This window comes from Amphiura filiformis, chromosome 7 (genome assembly GCF_039555335.1).
Source record: "Amphiura filiformis chromosome 7, Afil_fr2py, whole genome shotgun sequence".
Taxonomy (NCBI): Eukaryota; Metazoa; Echinodermata; class Ophiuroidea; order Amphilepidida; family Amphiuridae; genus Amphiura; species Amphiura filiformis.
This window is the reverse complement of record NC_092634.1, coordinates 36,030,454-36,057,857: the sequence shown is the minus strand read 5'-3', so window position 1 is coordinate 36,057,857 and position 27,404 is coordinate 36,030,454. Positions and strand designations below refer to the sequence as shown.

Genomic DNA, 27,404 nt, shown 5'->3' with positions numbered 1-27,404 from the left:
AAAACATTAACGACGGAAAAGCTAGATATAGCCGATATAAAAACTTATAATTTCATTGTTTTGTGCTAAATGGGCATGCCACTTAGCCATATCGATGACGTAATGAGATTCTTACGGGCATTAAGGTCAGAAGTGTGTAGCTGCAGATGATGTTATTTGATCATTTTTGCACGTGAGGACAGGGAACTTAGGGGGCTGTCATTTTCTTCCGAAGGAGTGGGTCATGAATTTATTTATTTGCCGCCACTGAACATAACCCTGACCCTAATTTTAACTCTAATTTTAACGTAAATTGACGAAACTATAACTTAAACCCTTTTCGGAATAATGACCCTCTCGGACTAATAGGCTAGCTGTCCCCGCCCAACCCTCAACCCTAACTTACTCATTCGCTCGCTCACATTCAATTAAGTAAGAAAATTGACAAAATTAAGCACCTTTTTGTGTCGCCGCACGCTATATCGGTCATCTGTACACACTTTGACGTACAACTTAGAGTATAAACACGTGGATGACTGTACATGATCTAATCATCCCAGCTGGGCTGGAAGATTTTGAGGAAGATGAATATTATATATCACGCTCACGCGTTATATGACAATTTGACGTACATTTCACGTATGTGATGCATGGTTTATTCGGCCAGTGTGGCATTATATATTATAATTGTATACGTCAATTTGGGTCAGTTTGGTTCAAACGGCTTATAAAGTTTAATATTACAGGATGGACTGTGCAAAAAAAAAAATGAGTGTAAAGGGGGAGGGGTGAATTTTGGCCAGCCGAATAGGTGAACAAATAATATTTAATAAATAAATAAATAAAATAAATAAATAAATAAATAAATAGCGCCGAACCTCCAGCCGATGCCAGTGCTAGCCACAAAACAAGGTGACAACTGTATCCACTCCCTTAATGGTCGCCATTTCAGTGATTGATAATGAGTTTCAATGAAGTAATGCAAATGTGGCACTGGCCATCTGGTCACGTGCGTATTTATAAAAGCGCATTTATATATATATACCCGAAGTACACTGTATGACAGTATGAGGAAAAAATTAATCCTGGTAGAACGTCAAACGTTGTTTTGACAAGGCATTCACGGCGCGCTAACATTAGCTTGCGACTATGTGAGTGACAACCTGGGCAAATATAGACATTAAAACATTACTCATGCGCGTATTTGGGGGGGGCTTTTGGGCGCGCCAGCCACCCGGGGTAAAAGCAGGGGGCGGCCAAAATGAAGGGGCGGCAGAAGAAGAAGGGGCGGCAAAAACAGGGCGGCAAAAAAGAAGGGGCTGCAAAAAGAATTAGTAAATAAAAAAGGGCGGCAAATTTTGATAAAGCATAAACATGGTACTATACATCAAAATGTGCTGCTTTTAGGACGCTAGCGCCTGAAACCCTTTTTTGTTTCTCTTCACTTTTTCAAACGACCGAGAAAAAAATTGGGTGAACCTTTTCGGGCTGTTGAGGAAGGGGCGGCAAAATTTAATTTACTTCAGCCCCCCGGGGTTGGGGCGGCCACGGTACGCCACTGATTACGTTTTGTTACCTGGAGAGATTTGACCATGTCTCACCTCCTTTGTCAACCAAATCGACGGTAATACATTTTTGTAGTGAGGGATCAACATTTAACCACAAATTTCCTCAGGCAAAACTCACTTTGTGGGAACTAAATAAACACACAATGTCATTTTGATGTAACTCATTGACCCATTTGTGTTATATACTGCCTCTAGCTATAATGACATCCTTGTGAGCTGGTCAACTCATTGACAGATACCAACCTCAGGAGGGAATTCAATCAATTCTCTCCAGGTAGTGAATCGTAATGGGAAACAAAGACAGTAGGCAATACATGGATGACCCATTTCAAGTGCAACTACTAACACTCGGATATTCAAATCTTACTCCCGGCTTAAAAGTCTTCTGTTTGTTTAATAAGTATCAATTATGGTACCCATTATCAAGTCATTTTCTATGTTTATGGCTAGCTGTCTTTCTTTCAATACTCTTTATACATTACAGGACGATCAAAACAATCGGTTACAGTCTTCACAAAATCTTGGAAACGAAACGAAAGGTTTCCTTTACAAATCATAACCAAATTTTGGGACGGCCAGTAATTCAGATTCAACCACAGAAGAAGATTCCAGCCTGCCGTTTCGTACAAACACAACTACAGTATTACCGAAGCCATTGTAGCACCAGATATAAGCCCAAACGGTATAAAAGAGAATAATCTCAACCAGTACGTACCTGCAAATCCTATGATCCAATCACAAGTATGTGTTGATGCAATCAGCCTCCTCCAACCCCAGATTTACGATCCGCAAGTTACGATGAAACCTGGTATCAACCCATATTGGATCAAGATGTCCGGTTACTTTGGTCCTCAAGGTGGTACTCTTAGTTGTGACCAGTCTGATGTTGTACTTGAGGTTCCACCAGGAGCCATTCCTGCATCTCACCCGCGGCAATTGATTACCGTCAAGGTCAGCCTGACACCAAGTATCTTCTCCGTAGAGGTTGAAAAGGGAGGATTGTTCTTATCGCCTCTAGTGGACTGTGAGTCGCCTGGTTTGAAAATATTCAAGAAAGATGTCACCATCAAGTTACCCCATCGTGCGCATCTTAGACCCGACTGGCAATTCTTAGTTCACTACACTGATGACTCTTTACTTGCAGGAGATCGCGGTACCGGTTGGCGTGTTGTGAAGTCGTCTTGTCAGAACGCAAGACGAGATATGCAGAACGCTACTCCAGCAAACTTCTCTCGCCTGTTAGATGTGCAGTTCACAGTCGATACGAAATACGTTTACATAACAACACCACATTTTTCGAAATACACCTGTTCGGGTTGTGGTAGATATGCGAGTTGTCCTTCGAAGCGGTTGTATACATTCATGAAATTCGTCTGAATGCTGAAAGAAGAGTTGATCTTCATTGCTATCTCCTTGATAGTATTAAGGATTTCTAACGGAAAGTAGATTCAAATGAGCGTCTAGCTATACACCGTACGTCACTCAAGCCTCTGATAATCGATGCAAAGCATGACAAAGAACTGCATGTTTCCTTGATAGACATGGGCGAAAATTGGCGGTGGGAGATAGATGAATTCACAAAGCAACCCATGTACGTTAAAGTTGGGTTTTTGTTTTGATATTGCGAGTTTCGTTTATTTCAATATGCTTGATGATGCAATAAAAATGAGAATGAGAATGAGAATAAAAATACATTACATGGCGGGTAAACTAAGGAGCAAAGCTCGAATCATATGGGACAAAAGACGGGACGAAACAAAAGGTCGCAGTACACGAAAAAAAACCCATAATTGTTGGTTTTTATTTCTATTTAATGACGAGATAGTAAAGTACATTCAATGAATTACGTTTTTATGTAATGTCCTATTTTTCAAGTCATTTGGAGAGATTGCGAGATCATTACTTATCAATATCATGATACATGAAGGAAAAAAACTATAGCAATAAATCTGTTAGCTGTGCATGCTATTATTTTATTATATATTTTATTACAGATTGTGTCCTTGGATCAACTTGTCCGTTGTCATCATTCCGACCTTATGCCACACTTCACAACGTTTACCCTTAGCATACTGCAGTTACTGTCCGTTTTCCTATACACAATACACAGTGCTCTTACCATTGACGCGTGACCTCTACAAATAGCGTACGTTATAAGTGTGGGGATTTACCTAGTTAACGTCGCTGTGTGAAAAATAACCGGCCGATATTAAAAGTACTCTTCTAAAATTCTAGAAAATATAGTTTTGTAACATGCTCTAAATTTTTAGCTAATTTAGATGTTTGGAAATATGCGTACTTTGGTGTTTTAGTGTATGTTATAGGTAATAGTACATTGCCTAGTTAACGTCGCTGTGTGAAAAATAACCGGCCAATATTAAAAGTACTCTTCTAAAATTCTATTCTAAAAATATAGTTTTGTAACATGTCCTAAATATTTAGCTAATTTAGATGTTTGGAAATATTCGTCCACATACCATTGTTTCCTTGCGTTTCCTTTATAATCGGTTACCCAACTGAAGCTATAAATACCAGCTCATTGCGATACCGCACATATAAAACAGACACATGTGCACAACCAGAGAAGATCTGATTTAATCAGTTGAGCTGTTTTCAATGAGTGTTATCTTGGTTTAATAGCTTTTAATGGGGTTTGAGTCCTGCAAAGGACGCGGTAAATTCTACTGTAGACATGACTGCATCATGGACCTCGTCGATCGTATGGCTCCGGAGATAAGTCAACTAATTGCCTTGAGACCCATGTGAACTTCAAGCAGAAATCCTGCACCAACGTGACCACCATTGACATTGCCGTCAATCTTGATCGGGATTCCATCCATAACACACACGATACTTACTCTCCCCCAACCCCTTACCCGCCTCAAGGACAGGCAGACAGGTCCGCCGACAAGTTGTAGGAACGGGGTAAAAGCATAGCATAGGGGCCTAAGGTCGCCCGTGCACATAAACATGATAAAGGCCAACAGTTACCTTTTGGATGACCACATGTTTGCTTCCGTACACTTTTCAACTTCGGTATATCTTTTATTTATTTGTATTGTTTATTTTCATTATTATTTATTGATATTTTGTTTTTATTTTTGATCTCTTGATTGTGCCCTTTTCTTCTATTGTTACAGGTACAGGAAAAGAAATGGATGCTGGCTTCAGGGAAACGTTCATAGCTCTGAGTAACAAGCTTACAGCGAATCAGTGGAAACCAATACTACGCACTTTGATGTTAGGCAGTTCTATGGATGTCGACGCAGAGATTAGTTCTATCGAAGTCAAATACCCGAATGATTTAAAGGAACAGATATACAACGGGTTAATGGAATGGTACCGTATGTGCGGAAAAGATGCCACGATACAGAAATTGTGCGAAAGTTTGGAGAATGGGGGTTTGGAATCGGTAGCCGAGGAAATCAACGATACTTATCGTCAAGCGAGTGTTCAAGTTAGAGCTCAGCCGAAACTAGATAATAGGTGTTCAGATTCGTTGGAAACAACCGTAGTTGGTTTTTCGTCAATAAGCATTCGTTAGAACCTAAAAATAATTGAATAACGAATACTTGATGCGTGAATATTCCATGTTGTCTATGGAGTATGAATCGGCCATTACACTATACGTAGGCCGTACAAAATCTTGGTTACGATCTTAGGTAAGCTCAAAAATCTGTAAAACGTATCAATAACCTTTGCCATCATTTGTAGGTGGATTGTTCTAAGTTTCCAGTAAAGTAGCTTTACGTCTATACCAAACATAGAAAACAGATACTGAAACTATTGTTATACAATTCGAAACACTTTAAAAGGTCTAATTTATGTAATGCAAGTTTAAAGCTAAGTTCTTGCAGTGGCAGCGGAACTCTTTGAATAATAGCAGCTTCGCCACGCCAATACATTGTTAGGCCACATTGTTGTAAACACAGATATAAACATTCTTTAGTAACTTATTGATTAGGCCCTAATGTTCATACAGCAGAAATCCATTCTTTAGTAACTTACTGATTAGGCCCTAATGTTCATACAGCAGAAATCCAGAGAATTGGCACCTGCCACCTCCTCCATCGATACCTTCTCCTTGATCATAAAACTCCAACCATACCTGATTTCCTATCTCCAACTCAAGCATCGTGCTACTGCCAATTTGAATTTTCATATCACGTTCAGCCCTTGCCCACACTATTCGGCTACCGTCCTTCATCAAACTAATATCAGCGCGATTTGATCCGAATACATAAGCGCTATATGAGAAGAAATATGTTCCTGCTTTCTGACAAGTAAACCGATTTGAATTCAGGTCAAAATGTCCGCCGATGTTAACGTGGGCTGCGTCGAAGGTGATAGTTTCATACATGGCTCCAGATATTTGGAGTCCCGTTTTACATGTTTTATACACAGCAAACGCAGACTCTCTCATCCGACCACGCTCTCCTGTGCTTCCGCTTGAGCCCTCTTCACCCTTCATTCCAATGGCTGAGGGGTTGCAATCCGGATCTGGATCAGAACTAGGAACTTGACAAAGATTAGTCTGGACATTCCATAACATAATCACGAACAGGATGTGTGGAAGAAATCTGAATTCCATGGCGAGTGTTGGTATCTGAAACAGGAATAACAACAGAACAACATGAAGAAAGGTGTATAAAAATTAATGTCACTTTCTTTCGCTGATCCACTTGAGTCCACTTATCGCATCCAAAAATAATAGAGTACTGACTTTCAAGGGTAGGAAATAACTTATAAACAATAGCTCTAGATTTAAAAAAATATATATTTATTTAAAAAACAGGATAACTAATACAGTCATGGACAAAAGTTTGGAATATTTTTTATTTCTGTATCAAATGCAGTTTTCAATCATAATAGGAACAGATTTATTGTTCTGGAGTAGTGCTCAGTTGAATTTAATTGAAAAATATGAATGTCCTTTGATGTTTACATCACACAGTTTGTCTATTAAACAAAGAATTACCTGAGGAAGCGCATTACAATGGAAGGATCACACAACCGCAACACTTTTTGGTGGTCTCTTTGTATCACAAAATGAGAATAAAAAGACTAGCAAACTTTATTGTTTAAACAAAAACTTAAAATGTCACTGTGACATGTTCAGATAAGTCTTGCTTGATAAAAAACATCTCTTCGATGGCCTGATATACAGGCTACCACGACATGACATTCTGCCAAGGTCCCTTGTGGAATATCTCGCCAGCAAGCAATGAGGGCGTATCTAAGTTCCTGCAGGGTGATTGGTTGGTTGTGCATGTTACCTATCCTGCAGGATACTTCTGCCCATAAGGTCTCTATAGGGTTCATATCCGGGCTCAAGGCCGACCAGTCCAGGTGTTCGACATTCTCATTTTCAAGGAACTCCCTCACGCGTAAGGCTCTGTGCGGCGTGGTGTTGTCATCTTGGATCACGAAATCGTTCCCGAAGTCTCTTCTTGCAAACGGAAGCATAACTGTATCAAGAACATACAGGTATTGGTTCTGGTTGATGTGTCCTTCTAGCATATAGAGGTGTGATTTCGACCTACTGTGAAATGCTCCCCATACTTTGATTCCACCACCATCTCCCTGGACTCTAGGAAGGATACAATCCTCAAGCAGGGCTTGACCAACCTGTATTCGGACCTTGAATCGGCCATCTTGTCTGTAGAGAAGGTACCGGGCTTCGTCACTGAAGATCACGTTACGCCAGTGGCCTACTGTCAAATCCCTATATCTCTGTGACCAAAGCAAACGCGCATGCCGATGTCTTTGCAGAAGTATCGGCTTTCTTATCGGTCATCTTGCGCGACAACCTGCACTAACCAGTCTATTGTTCACAACTTTCCTGGTAACAGGTGCGTTTATGGACCTCAGCCAATCTGTTCGTAGCCGAGATGCAGACTTCGTGCCGCCATTGCGGCAAAGTCTCAGGAAAGATCGGTCTTCCCTGTCGGGGCCGACCTGGCCTTGGTCTAGGTGTAGTAGTTCCGGTCTTTCGACGTCTCTTCAAAAATTAAGAGACTGCACCTTACCCAGCAAACACAAAACGTTTTCGACATCATTCGCAAAAGGTTATAAAAGGTTGTCAGAAAACGTTTAAATGTCGGGTTATATAAAGGGTATATTAAGACTATAAAACGTTTTCATAACCTTTAAAAACATTTTTGATAATCTACTGCTCAGCAAACAAAAATGTTTTACAGAAAACGTTTAAATGTCGGGTTATATAAAGGGTATAAAAACGTTTTAATAACATTCCAAAAACATTCTTGAAAACTTGATACAAAACATTCTAAACAGAATGTTATTTTGGGAGTTGAAAAAATATTTTGCGAAAAATGTTTGCCCAAAATATTTTCAATAACGTTTTAAAAACGTTTTCATGACCTTTATATAACCCGACATTTAAATGTTATTAAAAGGTTTTGAAAAAACATTTTAAGAACATTTCTGTGTTTGCTGGGTTCAAATATTTTAACATAATGTTATTTAAGTATTGACATAATATTTGGCAAAAATGTTTGCAAAAATAGTTTACAATAACATTTTTTGAAAACATTTAAAAATATTGTTGTAGTGTGTTTTCGTACAAAACGTTTTAAAACGTTACCATGACCTTTATATAACCCGACATTTTAATGTTATTAAAACGTTTTTACCTAAACCAAAAGCCAAAATATAACTTATTTAAAACGTTTTTAAAACGTTTTTGTGTTTGCTGGTATGTAATTCCTAATGCGGCACCAATATACTTCCGTTTGTAGCCGCGATTACGTAAGTCAATGATGCAGGCGTATAAATCTGCGCTCAACTCGTACCCCATGATCAGAAATATCGTATACAACAGACAGATGCAACAAAGTAAAACTGGTTTCTTCAAACCGTAATGCAAAAGCCAATGTAACCTTATGAATCATATCGCTAAAATAATTGCGAAAAGGACTCCCGATAGTTCATTGGTCAAGCATAACAAGCCATTGTCCTACATTAGGTATTGTGTGATATGGAATGGTACCTATGACCTTGACAGACACCCGTGATCCATTTTGAATGGCTGACGGGTCATTGATGGTAAGAAATCTGCACTTAAAAACAGGGTTATGCTAGAAAATAAAAATATTCCAAACTTTTGTCCATGACTGTAATAGTCGCTTATCCCATCGGTGTGCATTTATTATCAGGACGACTTGAATGGCCGGAGACGGTTTTAATCATTTCATGTAAATCGGTCACCACCAAAAGGACTCACTTAGCTGAGCTGCACACAATAATTAAATAAGGAATTGTTTAGAAATACTTGGGGCAACTTGTATACAAAACCTTTTCGACCCCCCCCTTTAAACGTTTTTTAAATCCCGAGTTCCCGAGTACAACTTCTAACAAATTAGGAAGTCATCCTGAGTTCACGAGTTGTTACTAACAACGTATAGGAACTTGTGACAAAAATCGGACGGCTTACAACGACATCGCCCGGTTAATAATTACATTAGTACAGCCAGGGACACTGAAATGAATACACGGGATCGATACACGTAAATGTGCTATGCACGATTGATATTCAGACGATAAATCTTTTGATACCGGGGTGGAAAATGATGAATATCTCCCGTAAATGATTTCGTATAAAGAAACCAGATGTGGGTCCTTGCACTTGAACTTATGTTCAACATATATTATCGTCGTTAGGTTGCGCTTTGAAAAACTAGCGTGCGTCTTGAGCTGAAAAAGTGACCAAAATCATCACATTTTATATAGCGCAGCGTAGGCCCTCGTGGGGGTAGTCTCGGGCCAGACTGTATGTGGCTATCACGAACATACAGGACCGACGAGTGTCAGACCGACTGACACAAACTGACTGTGTAGGAGACTATCGTAAAGGCATGCAGTTAAAAGCATATGACAATGGCGTATGTATGCTCGCTGACCGTACAGAGGTCAGTCACAGGCTAATGTCATTAGCCTTAGTCGGATGTCCTTCAGCCTAATATGTCTTTAAAAGCTATTAAACAGGTGGGAACACAATGGCCATTCGTGGCTGTGGATTCACCCTACCAATTTTCTGCCATGAAGATATCGGGGCGATGACACTGTGCGGCTGTGATTATGTAAGTGTACAAAGTCAGGAACACATGAAAGTCGGGATATTTTGTGAAATCGATCGGTTTGTCTAGATCCAACTGAAGAACCGCTTGATTTTTTAGAATTTAAAGAGTTTCACGAGCGAGTTCCTGACTTGTGATTATAAACGTTTAAATACTTCAAGACGGATTTACTGATTTGCATGACTAACCCAGGAACTCAAGACTCTTAGAAAAAATGAAACAATCAAAAAGACTTACCGTGTTTGAACGGGAATTCTTTTCAGCACTACGTGTAATACGAGGTTTCGTAAATTAACAACTATATACGGATGTTGGATGACTGTAAGTTTCTCTTACGCGTACTATTAGTATAGCTTATCCGTCCCATAAAAATATCCTAATATTCATGTATGCTTTGCGGACCTCGTAATAGTTTGATAATAATATACGTTTATAAAATTATTAGATGTGGTAGGTACACGACCAGAAGCCTCTTGCTGCTACCCCAGAGGTACACTGCTGCCCAGCTACTTCATTGGTACTCTTGAGTAATACATTAGGAATCACACGTCGACATGGTCGAGGGTTGAGAACCAGAAAGCATTCGCACAAAGGAATCCTTTGTGTGTTAAGGCTTTCTGGCTCTTAACTCCGGGGGGGGGGGGTACTCAAGTTTGGTTTTGGTAGGGACGTGCCGTTGCGATTTTGGAAGTGGACCCATAAATATACCAATTTTTCAAGAAATTTGGACCCATTGATATACCAAAAGTCAAAATTTTCGGCAGAATTTAACCAAAATTGTCTTAGTTTTTACAAATTTTCCCAAAATTTTGGGAAAATTTTGAAATTTTTTGCTAGATTAAGGAAAAAATGGGCTGTCAAGTTTTTCGAACAAATTGAGAAAATTTTGAAAAAAGGACTCATTCATATACCAAAATAGGCTTTGAAAAAGGGGTCATTGATATACCAGAAGGCCGAAAATGCTACCCATGTTTGCGGCACGTCCCCGTATGGTCATTTGTACTGAGTACCCCCCCGGCTCTTAGCTCTCGAAGTGCAGGATACACACTGACTGGATTGGTACTGCACTGGTACTCTAGAGTAGCCAAACAGTAGCTTGGCATCAGCTTATTTCTGGGGTCGGCAGCAATAGGAATCTGGTCATGTAACTTTGACATGTATCATTGAGTCAGGCATTGTGTGATTATAGGAAACGTTAATTATCCAGAACATTAAGTATTGGTATACAATATACCTAAAAATTAAATTATGTTGAATAATACAAATAATTGTGCTTTGCATGCATAAACATACTTATTGGTGGGTTTAAAAGACGTACAGACGCGTCGCATGCGTACAAAGCTATTAAAGTGTACGGTAATCACAACATTATGTCTTATATATTAGAAAACTTGGGTTAAAAAATCACTTACACAAAATTATTCTAAAACAGCTGCACTTATTGTGATAAAAGTCCCGATGTTAAAAGCAATTTATTGAATCTTTTGTTTGAACGATATCTAGGCCTATTTTATTACTTCGCATGACAATTTCCTCGAACTCTTTGTCATCGTCTATTCGAAAGAATGGTGAGCAGTTAGTACAAGTCAATTAAAAGCAAGGTCTCAATAAGTGCAAATCAATTATTAATAGTGAACAAAAATCAACACACACATGTGACGTCACGCTATTGTTTTATCGTTACATTATTTTGCACAAATGGAGTGATGGTTGGAATACTACGCTATTTATACACGAATGTTGGGAATTCTCGCTATTCGCAATAAGGGCGCCGCCAGCGGTTTGCGATGTAATCGTGATGTATCATGGGCAAATCGTGATGTGTCATGGGAAAAGGTCGACATCAAGTCCGCGCAATACGAATATTACCATGCTATTACATAGGAACACGTGACAATATTTTTAGTTTGTCAATATAACGGTATTACACGCAAATCGATAGAGAAAAATTAATTGTGCACATTTCAAATCACATTATTAAGTATTATTGAGTATCGATTCGCGTGTAACACCTTTATTTTGACAAACTAAAAAATATTGTCACGTGTTCCTATGTAATAGCATGGTAATATTCGTATTGCGTGGACTTGGATGTCGACCTTTTCCCATGATACATCACGATTACATCGCAAACCGCTGGCGGCGCCCTTATTGCGAATAGCGAGAATTGCGCGCCATTCGTGAGACTGTACGAATGGCGCTGTATTCCACTCCTTTGAGTTTGAAAAATATATCAGTTTTATTGTTATTATTGCTCGTATTATGGGTGTCCATACGCAGAGTGTTGTTTGCTCCCACGCAAATTTTGGAAGATTATTCAAAATTAAGGCCCAATAATTGAAACCATTTGGTAGAGCAATTTTTCACTTTTATTGTGTAAAATTTGAGTTGGAAAATATTTATTTAATTTATCTATTTATTTATTTATTTATTAAAACACCAATTATTAGAAATCTTATTTTGTTTGGGTAAAACACACCACATGTTGTTGAAAATTAGTGATTGAATTTAGTTAAAATAATGTTTTATTCCAAAAGTCAAGCTTGGTATATACCGGTACTTTGTGTGATCATGACGTTAAAAAAATCAGTTTGCGGTACAAATTTCAACGGCAAGGGGCTTACGTTCACCTATGAATGACCTATTTTTACTGTTCAGACCGAGCAGTGTACCATACTTCTGGAAGAGAATTGCAGGGGCATATACAGACTTGACATTTAATATGGAATATTTTTTCGCAAAATTCCAAGACTGGTCTGGAAGGGGTTAGCTCTTGATCAGAGCCCTCGCAGTACCTTAGAAGATCCAGAGATCCCCAAGTAAAATAAACCCAAGCAAGTGACTAGTATTAGTAAAGAAAATGTATATAGGCCAATCCATTCTGTAAAAAATTAATACCACTCCCATGCATCACCCAGCAGTACATGTATTTGTACAGAGCTTGCCGAAGGCAAGCTTCACTATAAGTCACCAACAAGTAAAGTAGGACCACTTATAGATCACTGTCTACCTGAGATATTGGTCTACCCCACACACCAACCGCGAAAGTCCAGTGACCGACGCGCAGAGCCCTCGCAGTACCTTAGAAGATCCAGAGATCCCCAAGTAAAATAAACCCAAGCAAGTGACTAGTATTAGTAAAGAAAATGTATATAGGCCAATCCATTCTGTAAAAAATTAATACCACTCCCATGCATCACCCAGCAGTACATGTATTTGTACAGAGCTTGCCGAAGGCAAGCTTCACTATAAGTCACCAACAAGTAAAGTAGGACCACTTATAGATCACTGTCTACCTGAGATATTGGTCTACCCCACACACCAACCGCGAAAGTCCAGTGACCGACGCGCCAGCTACAGCCGGTCTTTACTATAGTGTCAGAGGGCATATGGCATGGTTTTTTCATTTTTTCTTTCAATTGGATGGAAAATAGGTTGGCTTTGACAGCCGGTCTTTACTATAGTGTCAGAGGGCATATGGCATGGTTTTTTCATTTTTTCTTTCAATTGGATGGCGCTTATGATGTAGTGAATTAGCCTAAAATGGCGGATTTAAGGAGACTGAATTTGGTTTTTGTGGGGGTAAAATTTCTGAATTTGAGCAACATTATTCTGATAATATTAAATTTATTTAGGTTTGAGGCGATATTTACTGATCCTAAATACCACTAAGTGTTCGTCAGAACTGAAATGCACTAATATGTCTTGTATTCTATCAGTTTTGAAAGTGGGAGGAGCTTCAAAAAATATGGCTCTTAAAAGTGGTACGCACTCAGAGGACTCCGTGTGGTTGTTTTTGTACCGTAAGTTTATAACATTTGACCCCGTGTGTCCATTCAAACTTTCTGAGTACGTACCAATCTTAAGAGCCCTATTTTTAAGCTCTTCCCATGTTCAAAAAAATTGGTACATTACAAGCGTATTTCAGCTGTGATGAATGCCAATTGCTGACAAAGTGTAAGAAATATCACCTCAAATCCCTATAAATTTGATAATAAATGCACAATGTTGCATAAAGTCCGAAATTGTGTCCCCCACAAAGTCTCCTTAAATCCGCCATTTTAGGCAAATTCGCTACATGAAGAGCACCATAATGTAAACTTATTGAAAGCACTTTTTCTATCAAACAACTATTTTACACCATCTCCCGACACCCCAATTGATATTTAGCCCGTGCGGTTTTGCAGACTACCTCCAGACCCGTCTTGGAATTTTGCGAAGAAATATTCCATATTAAATGTCAAGTTTGTATTTTAAATATAACATGTCATAGCTACCCAAATACCTAAAGGCCAGTATACAGACCTGTTTTACTGGTGCTTTTTATTTTCGGTTGCTACGCTTCGTTTTGTTTCTTTGCCGTGATTTTTGGTTCCCCTTAATGATTTTGGGATTTTGACTGCGATTTTCCCCTGAAATGTTTTTGTTCGAGGCTCTGATCTATTTCTCAAATTCGCTGCGGCAATATATTTGGAAAAATTGCTGTTGCGATTGTCGCAGCGGATAAACACATGTTTAAACGTTGAACTGTATCTTGGCCTTAAGGGGGTACTACACCCCTGGTCAATTTGTTGCCTATTTTTGCATTTTTCTCAAAAATATAGCGCATTGGTGACAAGTAAGATATTTATATTATAAAGGCAAGGACTACAACTAGGCCTATTGCACTGGAAATTTTATTTCAACACGTACACAGACAACAGTTGTGGAGTTACAGTCAAATATGAGGGAAAACCAATATTTGATCAATAAATTAATAACTACTTGCTTTGAGTTGCTGAATTTTCAGTGCAGTAGTTGTATTATGAGAACCGTAATGTAAACATATGGAAAGCACACTTTCTATCAAACAATTATTTTACACCATCTCCCGACACACCCCAATTAATATTTAGCCCGTGCGGTCTATCCAGACCAGTCTTGAAATTTTGCGAAAAATATTCCATATTAAATGTCAAGTCTGTAATATAAATTATTCAAACTACTTGTTGTGGTTACATTATCTACAAACATTTTTTAATTACTAGGCCACATATAAATTCATTCGTTTCATTTGATTTTTTGGAATCAATTCATAACAAAATTTATATTGTAATTTTCACGTGTATAAATTTAAGTTTTAATGCTTCTTTCCAGTGTTTGTGGAACTCTAACCCTCATTGTCTTAAAATAAAATGGGGCCTCGTAGTTTTTAACGAAGATACTGTAAACTGCTAGCAATGTCAATTTTACTTGAAAACTGCTGTATCAATGTCAATTTTGTATCATCAACAAAAACACTTTCATTTTCCAAAAACGTGGGGACGCGAAACGAATTTTAATTTCATGTGGCCTTATGTTCAGCAAGCTTCACCTCCTTAATTATACCTGTCATTTTTAAATCCGTTAATTATAATGCTATAATGATGAAAGTGATAATAATTTAATGTTCATAAAGCAGGAAACCAGTGAATTGGCATTGGTTATCTCCCCCTGCAATGCCTTCTGCTACATTCACAAACTGCAGCCAGACTTGGTTTCCTATCTCCAATTCAAGCATTGTACTGCTGCTGATTTGAATGTTAACGTTAGCATCCGTTGTTCTAGCATGTGCGATGCTGGTACCGTCCTTTATCAAATGAATATCAGGATTATTTGATCCGATGACGTGAGCGCTATACGAGAAGAAATATGTTCCTGCTATCTGACAAGTAAACCGATTTGAATTCAGGTCAAAATGTCCGCCAATGTTGACACGAGCTGCATCGAAAGTGATTATTTCATTACTAGCTGCAGATGTTTGGGTTCCCGTTTTATACACAGCAAACGCAGATTCTCTCATCCGTCCAGAATCTCCTTTGCTTCCGTTTAAGCCTTTTTCTCCCTTCATTCCAATGTCACCTGTCAAGCCTGGGGGGCCCAAAGGGCCGACAAGTCCAATGGGTCCAGCAGGGCCCACGCGGCCAGCAAGGCCGATTGGACCGCTTGGACCGACCTTGCCAGGAAGGCCTCTCAGTCCAGCTTCACCGCGTTCTCCTGTTGGACCCTCAGGTCCCAATGGACCTCTTTCTCCAACTCCCACTTCTCCTTTGTCTCCTTTACTGCCAAGATCACCCTTCAAGCCATCTCTTCCGTTGATTCCGTCTCTTCCATCTCTTCCTGGCGATCCGTTGTTACCATTTGACCCCGGGATTCCAGCCGAACCTGGAATGCCATTGATTCCAGCAGATCCTTGACAGCAGGAGTTGCAGTTCAGGTCTGGATCAGAAGCAGGAACAACTTGACAACGAGTAGTCTGGACATTCAATAACATAATCACGAACACGATGCGCGGAAGAAATCTGAATTCCATTTCGAGTGTGGGTATCTGAAACAGGAATAACAATATAGAAGAAGAAATGAATGTAGTCATTTTATATAGAATGTATTTACTTGATTTTTCGTTGGACCCTTTTTAAAGGACAGTGGCAAAATTGTCCGGCTATCGCTATATATAAAATTAATACAGCACTATTTAGGATCTTGTAAAGAAAGCAGAATAAAACTTTAATTTTTGGCCAATGTTTGGGAAAACGGGCAAACGTCTTAATTATGTATGTTTTCCAAAAACAATCAACTACATTTTACAGACTTGTCAAGTCAAAAAGACAACGCTACAGATGAAGAACGTGTTCCATATTTGCATTAATTTAAGTGCAAGGCATTAAGCGGAATGCTGGTAATATATTTTGTGAGTGGAATATTAAGCCAGCTATCTAAGTGCTAAGCTCATCTGAAAAAATTCATCTCTATAAAATTAATAATAACCGTGTTATACACAGTCCCATTTTAGTGCTTCCATGTGTTCTAAGCAGTTTAATAAAATGTCCATAATACGCTAAAACTTTTGCCACTTTTTAGAAAATTGAATAGAATGTTATCCAAATAACGGTAATTAATAAAAGAACATTCATTTGAAGGATTTGAAATGATTATGTAACAATTTCAAACGTATATGATATGTACTATTTCATTGACATGATTTTAGAGTGGGCAATATTTGTTTATCTTTTTAACATGTCTTGAGTAACAAAGACAGCAGTATGTACCATGATAAAATCATTGACATGTACATGTATTTCATTTTACAGCAGAATGTGAAATATTTATTTATCTTTTAATCTTTCAAGTGGAAAAGGAGAATTATTATACCTGTATTATGAGAAAACAGTAAAAACAGTAAAACAATTTTGTATAGTTGTGTAAGCGATGCCTTCTTTTGATTTCACGAGGGAAATCTTGACAAACTTGATGTATATCATTGATTTAGATGTACAGCCCTCTTCCCTATGGTAAAAGTGGCACAATTGTGATTTAACCCTTTCGTTGTTAACTAAACATATCTCGAGATTAAAACAATGAAATTGAACAGAACAAACAGGACTTGAAAGCTAAGATTACGCCCTTGACATTGATGTAAGCATCAATATTTTCTAATTGCCAAAGAGGGAGCTTTTACTTGCACAACTGGTTTTTGAGACAGGCTGTATTATTCTGCAAAAGTTTATACAGTAACAAATTCTGGTAACCAAATCATCTAAAGCACCTTTCAACAGAATTTTCCGGTACGCGGGTTCTTCCCTTTTAAGGGTATTTTTTAGAAATAAGCATAAAAATGTGATTCAAACAAATAAGTTATAAGCCATACATCTAAATTACTGTATGTATGGGGAATCGACGAAGCACTCTCCTGAGCTGAAATTATTTTATTTTAACATTTTTTACCATTAAAAAGAAACCAATTCCAAGAAACCAATTTTTCTATAGACTTGTATGTACATCCGAGCTGTACATGTACAAGAGCTTTTAAAAAACAAATAACAATCAAATAACAATTACTTTTAAAACAGTAATCATGCTACAATGTCAACGTCACGGCCGTTGTTCTCGTCGGCAAGAGGCTCCTGCCGATATTCCCTAGCGGCAATTGGGCAGTAACTTCTTGCCGATATCGGCAAGTGATTGCCGAAGAAAAACAATAATTCGACGCAACATGGGTGACGGACTGTCTTACAGGTGCTACATGACTGTCATGATGGGTGTGCACTACTCCATCACACTACCATCCTTCCTCGATAGGATGCCATCCTATCGAAGACGACCGTGTGTGGTATCTCGGAGTGTTAAATATAATTCGTAAATAACAGATTGCCACCAATTCTATCAGTCAGCATACATTCGGTCTCTTTATTATTTTAAAATTATTCGAACACGCCCAATACCGCCCAAGTATGTGGTATTTAAGTGGGAAAGTAGGCGTAAATTCAACTGTCACAAAGGGGTACGGATGAGGACAGTTTATGATTGTCCTCTATTCGTAAGTATGCACTTACCATGACGATATGAATGGAGACGGTCCCGGAGACGCTTTTTTTTTTGTCTTCTTTTTTTTGGTGATATTAGGCGATTTGTCGAGATCAACTGAAGAACTGCTTGAGTTTTGGTATGTCTTGAGATTCATGGGTTTCTGACTTGTGACTAAAATCTTTTAGTTATTTCATTTTTTTAAGTGCCGAACAGGACCCGGGTTCAGGACGGACTTCCTGAGTTGCGTGCCGAACCCATGAATTCATGACTTACGCCCTCTCTTTAGAAAAAACAGAACAAAGTGCCAAAAGGGTATTTTACTCTCCTCTCAGAAGAAGCCTTGATGGTTCTTAAAAGGAACAATAAGGCTTTTGATCACTATGAGACACTGTTCTGGTTCTTTAAAGAGGCTGCATAACCTGTAATGGTTCTCTAAAGGGTTCTTGAATTTTCATGAACCTTTTCGATGGTTCAAGTATGATTAATGGGGATGCAAAAATAACTACACTCAGGGTCATTTTAAATGACCATTTTAAGGCGTCATTTTAATATGATGCATACTAACAGGAAATTACCGTCAAAGTGCTTGATTTCAACCGCGAATAGCGTCAAATAAAAGTGACCACGTAAAGGGGTTTTGACCACGTCGTTTTAAGAGTGCGCTGTTTTTAAATACCACGAATACGGTAGTTTTGTAAAGCTCATGCATATGGGATTTGAATTTGAGGACAGTTATCCCATTTTCCCCACATCATCTGATCTCATAAATGCAAAATGCTAACTCCAATATATTTGCAGCAAGAACTTTCACAGACAACACATGTTATGTTAAAATTCTGACCATTCAGTGTAAGTTAGACCGAGAAAAGAGATGTTTAAACTGTATATTGTTTTTGTAAGACACCATCCTTTATTGTATCTGTTAAATTTATTTGTTAAAACGAATGTCATCCAATTATAGCGCAATCGTTATAAATTCGAGGTTTTCATTGATCATGATAATTAAATTACTATTTGTTAAAGCTCTATCTGCAAACGATAAGACAATCTGATATGAATTCAACAAGCCAACATGATTTTACCGGGTTTCACTTTCATATCCAGTTCGTTCTCATTCCCGGGGTCTTATTTAAAAAAAACTATTTAAGTTATTATAAACTTCTACTTCCTCATGCATCGATACGTTTTATTATAATACTATCTTACGCAATACGACAAGTGCCACCGAGAAATTAAATTATTTCAGCTCTATTTCTTTAAACAAAGTAACTATTTACCTTGACGAATGAGTGAATGGCACTATAGGTAACTACTGCTAATGACCAATTGACTGGTTGACTCTGAACAGTGACCACAACGAGAGGTCTTTGGGGCATCCGCCAACGTGGGCTTTGGCCCCTCTATAATAGTTTCGCCCTAGTCAGAACGAAAGTAATCACTCCAAAGACCCACTCTTTGCATGGGGCAAAAACTGCACATTCCCCTCCTCCATTTCACGATGCTTTTATATACAAGAGGGTTGGGGTGTGGGCACAATCTCATATTTTTTACGGGAAGTAAAAAACGCAGAAAAGATGCTGCAACCGTGATTTTTTTGTTGGCGTCTTTGCCCGCGAAATGTTTATTTGCCCCCCCGCTTTGTTTTTACGGGCCGCGTACGCCTCTGTGTGGGTATTGGACGTGCAGCCAGATTCGGGATGCATTTTCTGACTCTTAGGTTTAGATTCACGGTGGAAATTTTAAAAAAAATGCACGGATTAGCAAAAAGTGCTTATTCAAAAAAAAAATTCTACAAACCTGAAAAAGTGTTACTTTTTCATTACGATTATGAAGATTATCATTCACAAAAACGTCCAGTAGATCAGATTATAATAATTGCATAGTTACTTTTTCATTATTTATACCAAAATTTGCGAAGATTTTAACAAATATCACGGTTGTATAATTTTCGGTTTCTTTTTCGGTAAATTTAGTACATTTTCGGGGAAAGTTTTCGGTGTCCCAGCCGTACATCACTGCCCAATGCAAAGTCGAGAAATGATCATTTACAGGGAAAAAAAAGTATAATTTCTTACCTTGCAGTTATCCGTAAAAATTGCAAAGTGTCGACACAGGAGCAGAATTCTTGTACGCATATAGGTGTGGTCAGCAAAATTTTTTTAATGTTGTAAGCTGTCTAGTATATGATGCATTAATCATGTTAATAAGGCCCCCGGGATAAGGCCAAAAAATTGTTGTGTTGCTCTCAACAACCGAACTTAATTCCTGAAAAAAAATTAAATGACGATTTTCACAAATATGTTCAAAATCTCAATGTTTTCCACTTAAAATGAATTTTTAATACTAGTCTTAAATTGATTATAACAATATTAGTCAGTAGTCAAAATTGCCTAATGTCCCTCATGGAAGAAACATTATTTGATATTTTAAAAAACGACCGACCGACCCAACCTTCCCATTTTTTTTTTCACTTGAGGGCAACACAACATATTTTTGCCTAAACACACCAAAGCGCACGCATGCGCAATGGATTGAACCCGGAATTCCTGGGTCTATGGATTGACGAAAACAGAAAGCTACATGAATTAAAGGAGTATTTTGTTATTCTTTTAGCTTCCTCTTTTCATGACATTTTTCAGTAGATATCCACGAAAAAAATTATTCCAAAATGTTCAGTTGATTGCGATTTTGCGTATGTAAGTTATGCATGATTCGACTGCTTCATAGTACTCACTGTGTTGTAATTTCGTTCTGTTAACCAGAACGGAATACAAATTTGATGATATTTTTGCCAAGCGAATGAATCTGCAAGAAAAACTTTGACATAATAAACATTATGTAGCCAGAGGTTTTCTATGGTATAAAAATGGCAGGTTTTTTTAGAAAGGTGGGTGATGAGGCTGTGGATCACGAAATGCCCCTTTAAGCAAGAAATAAGAAAGACACGCCCCTTCTAGGGGAGCTCGAATTTTGGTGTCGTCGTTATAGGGAAGATGGAACTTGTGAACTGAAACTAGGAACTAACATTGTTTGCTTGCAAGAAAAATCGGTTCAATGAAAGGATAGTCCTAGATCCCGGGGGTGTTCTTAGTGGAAATGTGCGGCAGATCTGGGGTGCCCATTCAGGTTATTCGGTATACATTTGGTCGTAACTTTTCAGAAAACTAGAAATGGGTTTTTTTATCAACATTTTCTTCCAAACGCATACGCAATGGATTAACCATAACCAGAATTCCAGGGTCTAGCGGCGGTAGCATAAGCTCACTAGAAATTGAATTTTAGAACATTTTAGCCCCAAATGAGGAGCTATGAGGTGTGTTCTTAAGCTATTAAGAGAAGACTGGCTATTGCAAGGACAACTGTGCAGGGCATGTCAAGCATATGGAAAAGCAGAGGCCTATCCATTGACCTCAAGGTACGCCTACTTCGTGCAACTGTGTTTTCCATTGCCACTTATGGATGCGAGTCTTGGGCTATGACCAAGAATGATAGGAAAAGAGTAGATGCTTTTGAGATGTGGTGTTACAGGAGGCTTCTACGAGTGACATGGAAAGACAGGAGAACAAATTCCTGGATCCTTGACAAGATTGGTACAAGTCTAACCATCAGAAGCGGCATAATGGAGAGAAAGCTGAAGTACTTTGGCCATATTGTCAGGAAACATGGAGGTGTAGAAAACAGATTTTGCAAGGGGCCATGGAAGGCAAACGAGGAAGAGGACGTCCACCAACATCTTGGACTAATGACGTGAAGCTGGTTTCTAACCAGGGAATGCAAGGTGCAACACACTTGGCATCGGATCGAGTGAGATGGCGTACTCTTGTGAAGACCACAGCAGCGCTACACAGCGCCACCTGACACAGAGAGAGAGGTGTGTTCTGTCTGCTATTTTATACCGTCAGTGCGGGAGAAGCGCGCAATTTGTATTTGTACCCTTTTGGGGCCCAAAACACATTCTTCTGTTATGATTTTTAAGGGGGGACTTATCACTTGGAAAAAAATCGGGGCGTGTCTATACTCAAACTCACTCTCCTGTGACGGAGCGAGGTCGCTTATTTTGAAGATTTTGCACGTATGAAATTAACGTGCGGACAACGTAGAAAATGCACAAAATTAGTCAATTTTACAATATGGTGAGGTGTGAAAATTAGACTTCATACTTCCAGATTACTCATTGAAATGCGTGTGAGATTGGCTGTATAAAAAAGAGATTGCGATTTGCATCTTTGATATAAACGCACGAAGTCACGCACGCGCACAGTGACATCGCCCCGATATCTTCATAGTAGAAATCGCCATGGTAGGTTGAATCCACAGCCACACATGGCTATTTTTTTCGGACCTTATGAGATGCATATTATTAGCGAAGTGACCTGACTAAGGCTATGACAATAGACGGGGTAATTGATTTCTCGCTGTGTCAGCAAGATTGTATACGACATTGCGGTCAATGGTTAATATACTGTCTCCACTTGAGTGAGTACCGCTATAGCCTGCTGCGCGCTGTAGTCCATAGGCTTACAGGACCAACGCAATATAAAATTGAGAGTTTTCGTCAAATTTTGAGTTCAAAGCGCACGGCCAATTTTCAAAGCGCACGCTAACGACTATAATATCTGTTCAACACGTATTTTCAAGTGTATGAGACAACATCTGGTATCTTGAGAAACATTCATTTACGGGAGATATTCATCATTTTCTAACTCAGTATCCGAAGATTTTCGTCTGATATCAAAATCGTGCATAGCAATATTCACGTGTATCGATCCCGTGTATTCATTTTAATGTCTCTGCTGCACCAAATAATTATTAGCCAGGCGATGTCGGTGTGGCACGGTGGACGTTGAAATTGACAGGTTTGTACGGCGTCACGGTGGTTCATGCACCGCAGGGACGCCAGCGGACACTGTCTGATGCAGTTTTAAATTTATCCTACAGACAGATGGGCCCGAAAAAATGGGGGTGGGCGAAATTTGAAATAAAATGAAAAAATAATCAAATTCAGAGAGGACAAAGAAGAAGGATACCAAAAAGGGAGACAATATGTCATGAGATAAAAATGTTATGTTGGCAGTGCATAAGCTGTCAGACGAGACATTGTTCTTTTATACAACCGTTTATATTTCATATTTAACTGTTTAATAATTATTGTTTGGAAACACAGCCTTATGTTTGTATTTTGGCTCGTATCATTTTGTTTACAGAATTTTAAAAAAATTGAAAAATTTTTATCCCGCAAGTTTTGTTTGGTTTTGCTTGCAAATAATTATTTTAATTCTTAGTTTGATATTTAATCACAGTATATGACTTTAATGCACTATACCGTATTTCGTTTGTATTTTCGGAAATATTTTGATATGTTAATTTGCCCATTGATTATGTATTCTATGTATATATTTAAATATTTTGTTAAATTAATAAAAGAACAGATACCTTAAAACCCGAGCCCAGCGGTATAACCAGGGGCAAAGGGGGCAGCTGCCCCCTTTGAGAAGTCTTGCCCCCTGCTCCCACCCAATGGGATGCTAGTGGTCGCCCTGATATGTATATAAGATTTTTAGCCCTTTTTTGTACTCCCCACCCCTTAAAAGTTGGCTTAACCCCCCCTTCTCCACCCTCTTAAAAGTGCTGGCTACGCCACTGCCGGGGCCTTAATTAAACATGTTAAAACATCCACTGAATGATTAACCCAGGCAAAAGAAGAAATAACACAAAACTCCTACAAAGCTTACAACGAAGATAAAAAGAATCTGGAATTGGACCGACCACCATGACGTTGACGAGGTACAAGGTCTGTCAGGTGAAGTTAAGAACATGTACCATAATATTTTCAAATTTTCATCTGAGAAACCGTGCAATGTCCAAGTATATTCGCGCAGCTGACATACGTCGACACGAGTACGCCATCCTGATGTCTCGGTATGGTAATTTCTAAACCCATCATGATGTATTGGTCTCATCCCAATCTTTTTGGCCAAAATACCTTGATATACGTCATCATTATTGATTAACGGCACAGAAAAACTAGCATTGTACAGAGCGGGAATGACGTCACCAGAAATGACGTAGCTTCCACCAGATAAAAATGGTGGAAAAAATTTTCCTTTATAGTCTTTTTCTGATACATAAAATTTGGAATGTTTATCTCTAATTACTGGCCCAAGATTTATAGATCCTAGATATAGTCTTTCTTTTGGTATGCTAAATGTTTGGTTTATGTAAACTTTTTGAATGATAGTGCCATTGACATAAGTTCTTCGTATCATGGAAGTCGTGTTATTGTTCTTTTCTGTCATTAAGGCATCACTGCGAAACGCTTGTATAGTTCCATTTGCATTAACTTTTGTGTCTATAGAGATATTGCCATACGGCCCTTGCCTCTCGACGCGCTTTTCAACAAATCCTAATTTGGAGTTGTTATCTGCGAAGCCTAAATGAGCAACGATGAGGTCAATATTAACGAACACATCGTCATCTCCTTTGTACATGAACTTTGCTTCTTGACAATTTTCTGTCACCCATTTCAATCCACCAATAACTTTCAAAGTCAAATTGAAATGTGATTCGTAAAATCCAAATATTATCATATCTTTGTAAGTGTTAGCTTCATATAGTGCCGCGTTATTGACTGATTTACTTTGTGATAAACCAAGCACAAAAAGCAGCTGAACATGCTTATTTTGTATTATTTTCTCTTTCCCATAAGTTTCACGTATTGCAGATCGGCGAACGAAATGCTCCGGTTTTGAACTGATCAACATAACCAAGAAAACACTCTGTTTGGGCTCCTCGTGTACATTAATTCTCCACGCGTCCTTGGGGTTTGTAGACAATTTCAAAACAGCATTAAACAGTCTTGTGTTTGAAACATTTGCTTGTAAAACCGCATCTAATTCCGGATCTCGACAGAGTGGTTGAATGCGCTTTCTTGAAGTTGAATGATTGGAAAAAATATCAGTAAGAAGTTGAGGCGAACTCAAACCCCTTGTGATTGTCTGATGTCTTGCCGCGCAGATATCGCCAGATTGTGACCATTCTGGAATGACCGACTGATCCTGAAATATGTCCCAGTTGCCATCCCTTGCAATAACCCCTACAAAAATATCCAAAAGTGGAAGAACTCGGTAATTCTTAGCCCTAAATCGCTCAAGTAAATCTTTGGCTGCTCCAAATGAGAACACAAACCCAGATTCCATGGTACAAAATGTAGGAAGCTCGAGTGCAGGATAATCTTTGACAGACATAAACCATGGACTGTCGCCTACTCTTACTGGTTTTAATCCCTTTCTGACGTTTCCAATCCAAAATTTGTCTAGAATTGTAGTATTTAGTACTATGGGTTGGAGTTTTTGATGCAGTAATGTGAGATTGACGTAGAAATCGTCAAAAGCTGTAAGTACAACGAGATTTGAATGATAGCAATGATGTTCAACAAGCCAGGCAACTCCGAGAAGAGTTTTTAAGATATCATTTTTAGATGGACCCGTGTGGTTATCATCATCTTCAAACTCGCCTATAAGTATGTCCTGGTGGTCCTGGAGTTCTGCTTCAACGTCACGACTAAGAAAATCTGAAGTTCCTTTTCCGATAAGAAATAAAATAGTGATATGGGCATTCAAAGAACCGTTGGCATTTATTTCCTTCGCCCAAGTTTGTCGTATGGTTTCACGTTGGCGAACACGGCTATACTTAGATTGCACAAAAATTACAATTTCTGTGTGTGAATTGAGACATTTCTTTAATAGATATTTAGATTGATTAATGTTATCTCTGTTATAGTTTTGGCTGTCTTTTTGCACCATGAATTGTTCCTTTGGTGTTATTTCATTTTTCTCAACTGATACAGAGTTAGTCCTTCTTGGTATTTGAAGCGGTAAAACAATAACATGACCGGTTAATTTTGGTGTAGTCCCGATCCTGGTACTTACTATTAAACGAACTGCAGGTTTCTCTTTTATACTAGTGGTACCCTCTAAACCATTAAAAAAATCCAGGTACTTGGAAAAATATCCATCAACATGGATGAGGAGTGTCACAAGAAAAACAACGTAGAAAAATACTATAGTTAGCAAAATCCTCTTCAGTTTTATCCTCATGATGTTATCCTGTCCTATCAAAGTCACGGTATCAACTATCCAATTACGACTACTTTGTCACTCTTGGATTGATAGAAGTGCAATTCCGTTGAGAATTACATGATTACTGCACTAAAACATATAACATTTATGGTATATACGGATGTACGCGTATAATATAAAAATGTCTCTAGTTTCGCAAACTGGTCATGACATGAGTGAAATGGTCAGTTAGGGAGTATCAGAAATACTTCTTTGTTGTTGGTGGTACATTGTATAGTACAGGGTTGGGGTAGAAGAATATTGCACTTGCTGAAGATATTTTGTAGGTACTGTTTTAGTTCGTTAACTTATAGGCTCTATGCGTTTCAGAGAACCTTTACAAAGAAAATTTTAGCATAAATATTGCTTCATCTTTTTAGATGCAGAGCATATAGACGAATCCAACGAGCCAAGTGATGGTCATAATTCAGTCGGCCATTACTGGGTCCCGTCTGCACCAAACTGATGTTGTTACTGCCCAATTGGAAGGGTTAAATCCGCTTAAAAATCGATGTTGAATTGTATTGTGTTGTAAACTTTCATCATTCTTTTGTCTACGTGTAACACGGGTAATGGAATGCAGTTTAATATCCCCGCCAAGGCCACGTCATTTCACAGTTTAGGTGGAATAAACCAAAGGGGGTACCCAGTAATGGCTACCATTGAGGTGTAGGAATGCGTGAAAATGGATTCGTCTATATAAAGTGTACCAGACAAGCGGGCAACAATGAATCTGGTGCTAATAAAAATATATTTTAAACTAAGACCTTTTGTTTTCATGCGTATTTGCCTTGCGATCTTCAGTAAATACCAAAATTTTTAAAAATATTACATCTACGGTAGAAAGCAAGATTTAATTATGCTATCTACAGTAGATAGCAATATTTAAATATGGTTTCTACAGTAGCAATCTACTGTATTAAATTATTATTTAAATATTGCTATCTATATTATAATTGCATAAACCCCAAAATGGTTCTCGTACTCTGGCCTTCATACAACCTTTTTTATGTCTAAAATGGTTCTTTAAGAATAAAAAGTGTTGCACGTCGTGATCATAACGAATATGAAACCTTCATTTGATTGAACAAGGAACTAGGCCTCTTATTGTCTAAAAGATTATTCAAGTTTCAATTATTGAAGAATTTCCGTTTATGTAGTGAGCTCTAGAAATCCCGGGGTTCTAAAAACAATCACATCAAGTAAACATTATGTAAAATTTAGTTTTCCATCTCATATGAAAAATGTCAAACTTGGCACCGATACGTGCACACTTATAGTTATAGTTTTAGTGAACGCTCGAAATCCAGGGTACC

The 27,404-nt window shown here is 38.4% G+C and overlaps 3 protein-coding genes across 3 annotated transcripts in view; 1 reads left to right on the top strand and 2 right to left on the bottom strand.

The window, feature by feature from the left end:
* LOC140157077 (uncharacterized) overlaps window positions 1-27,404 on the bottom strand; it is an 82,042-nt gene that overhangs the window by 17,191 nt on the left and 37,447 nt on the right. The gene's annotated exons all lie outside the window — the stretch shown is intronic.
* On the top strand, window positions 2,196-5,091 carry LOC140156490 (uncharacterized). The gene is made up of 3 exons (XM_072179433.1): window positions 2,196-2,918; window positions 4,188-4,266; window positions 4,688-5,091. The coding sequence occupies exons 1-3, from the start codon at window positions 2,274-2,276 to the stop codon at window positions 5,089-5,091; spliced, it is 1,128 nt and encodes a 375-aa protein (XP_072035534.1). The 5' UTR covers window positions 2,196-2,273.
* On the bottom strand, window positions 14,801-20,149 carry LOC140156351 (uncharacterized). Its single transcript, XM_072179321.1, has 2 exons — window positions 20,047-20,149; window positions 14,801-15,992 (listed from the first exon to the last, which is right to left on the bottom strand). The coding sequence occupies exons 1-2, from the start codon at window positions 20,104-20,106 to the stop codon at window positions 15,069-15,071; spliced, it is 984 nt and encodes a 327-aa protein (XP_072035422.1). The 5' UTR covers window positions 20,107-20,149; the 3' UTR covers window positions 14,801-15,068.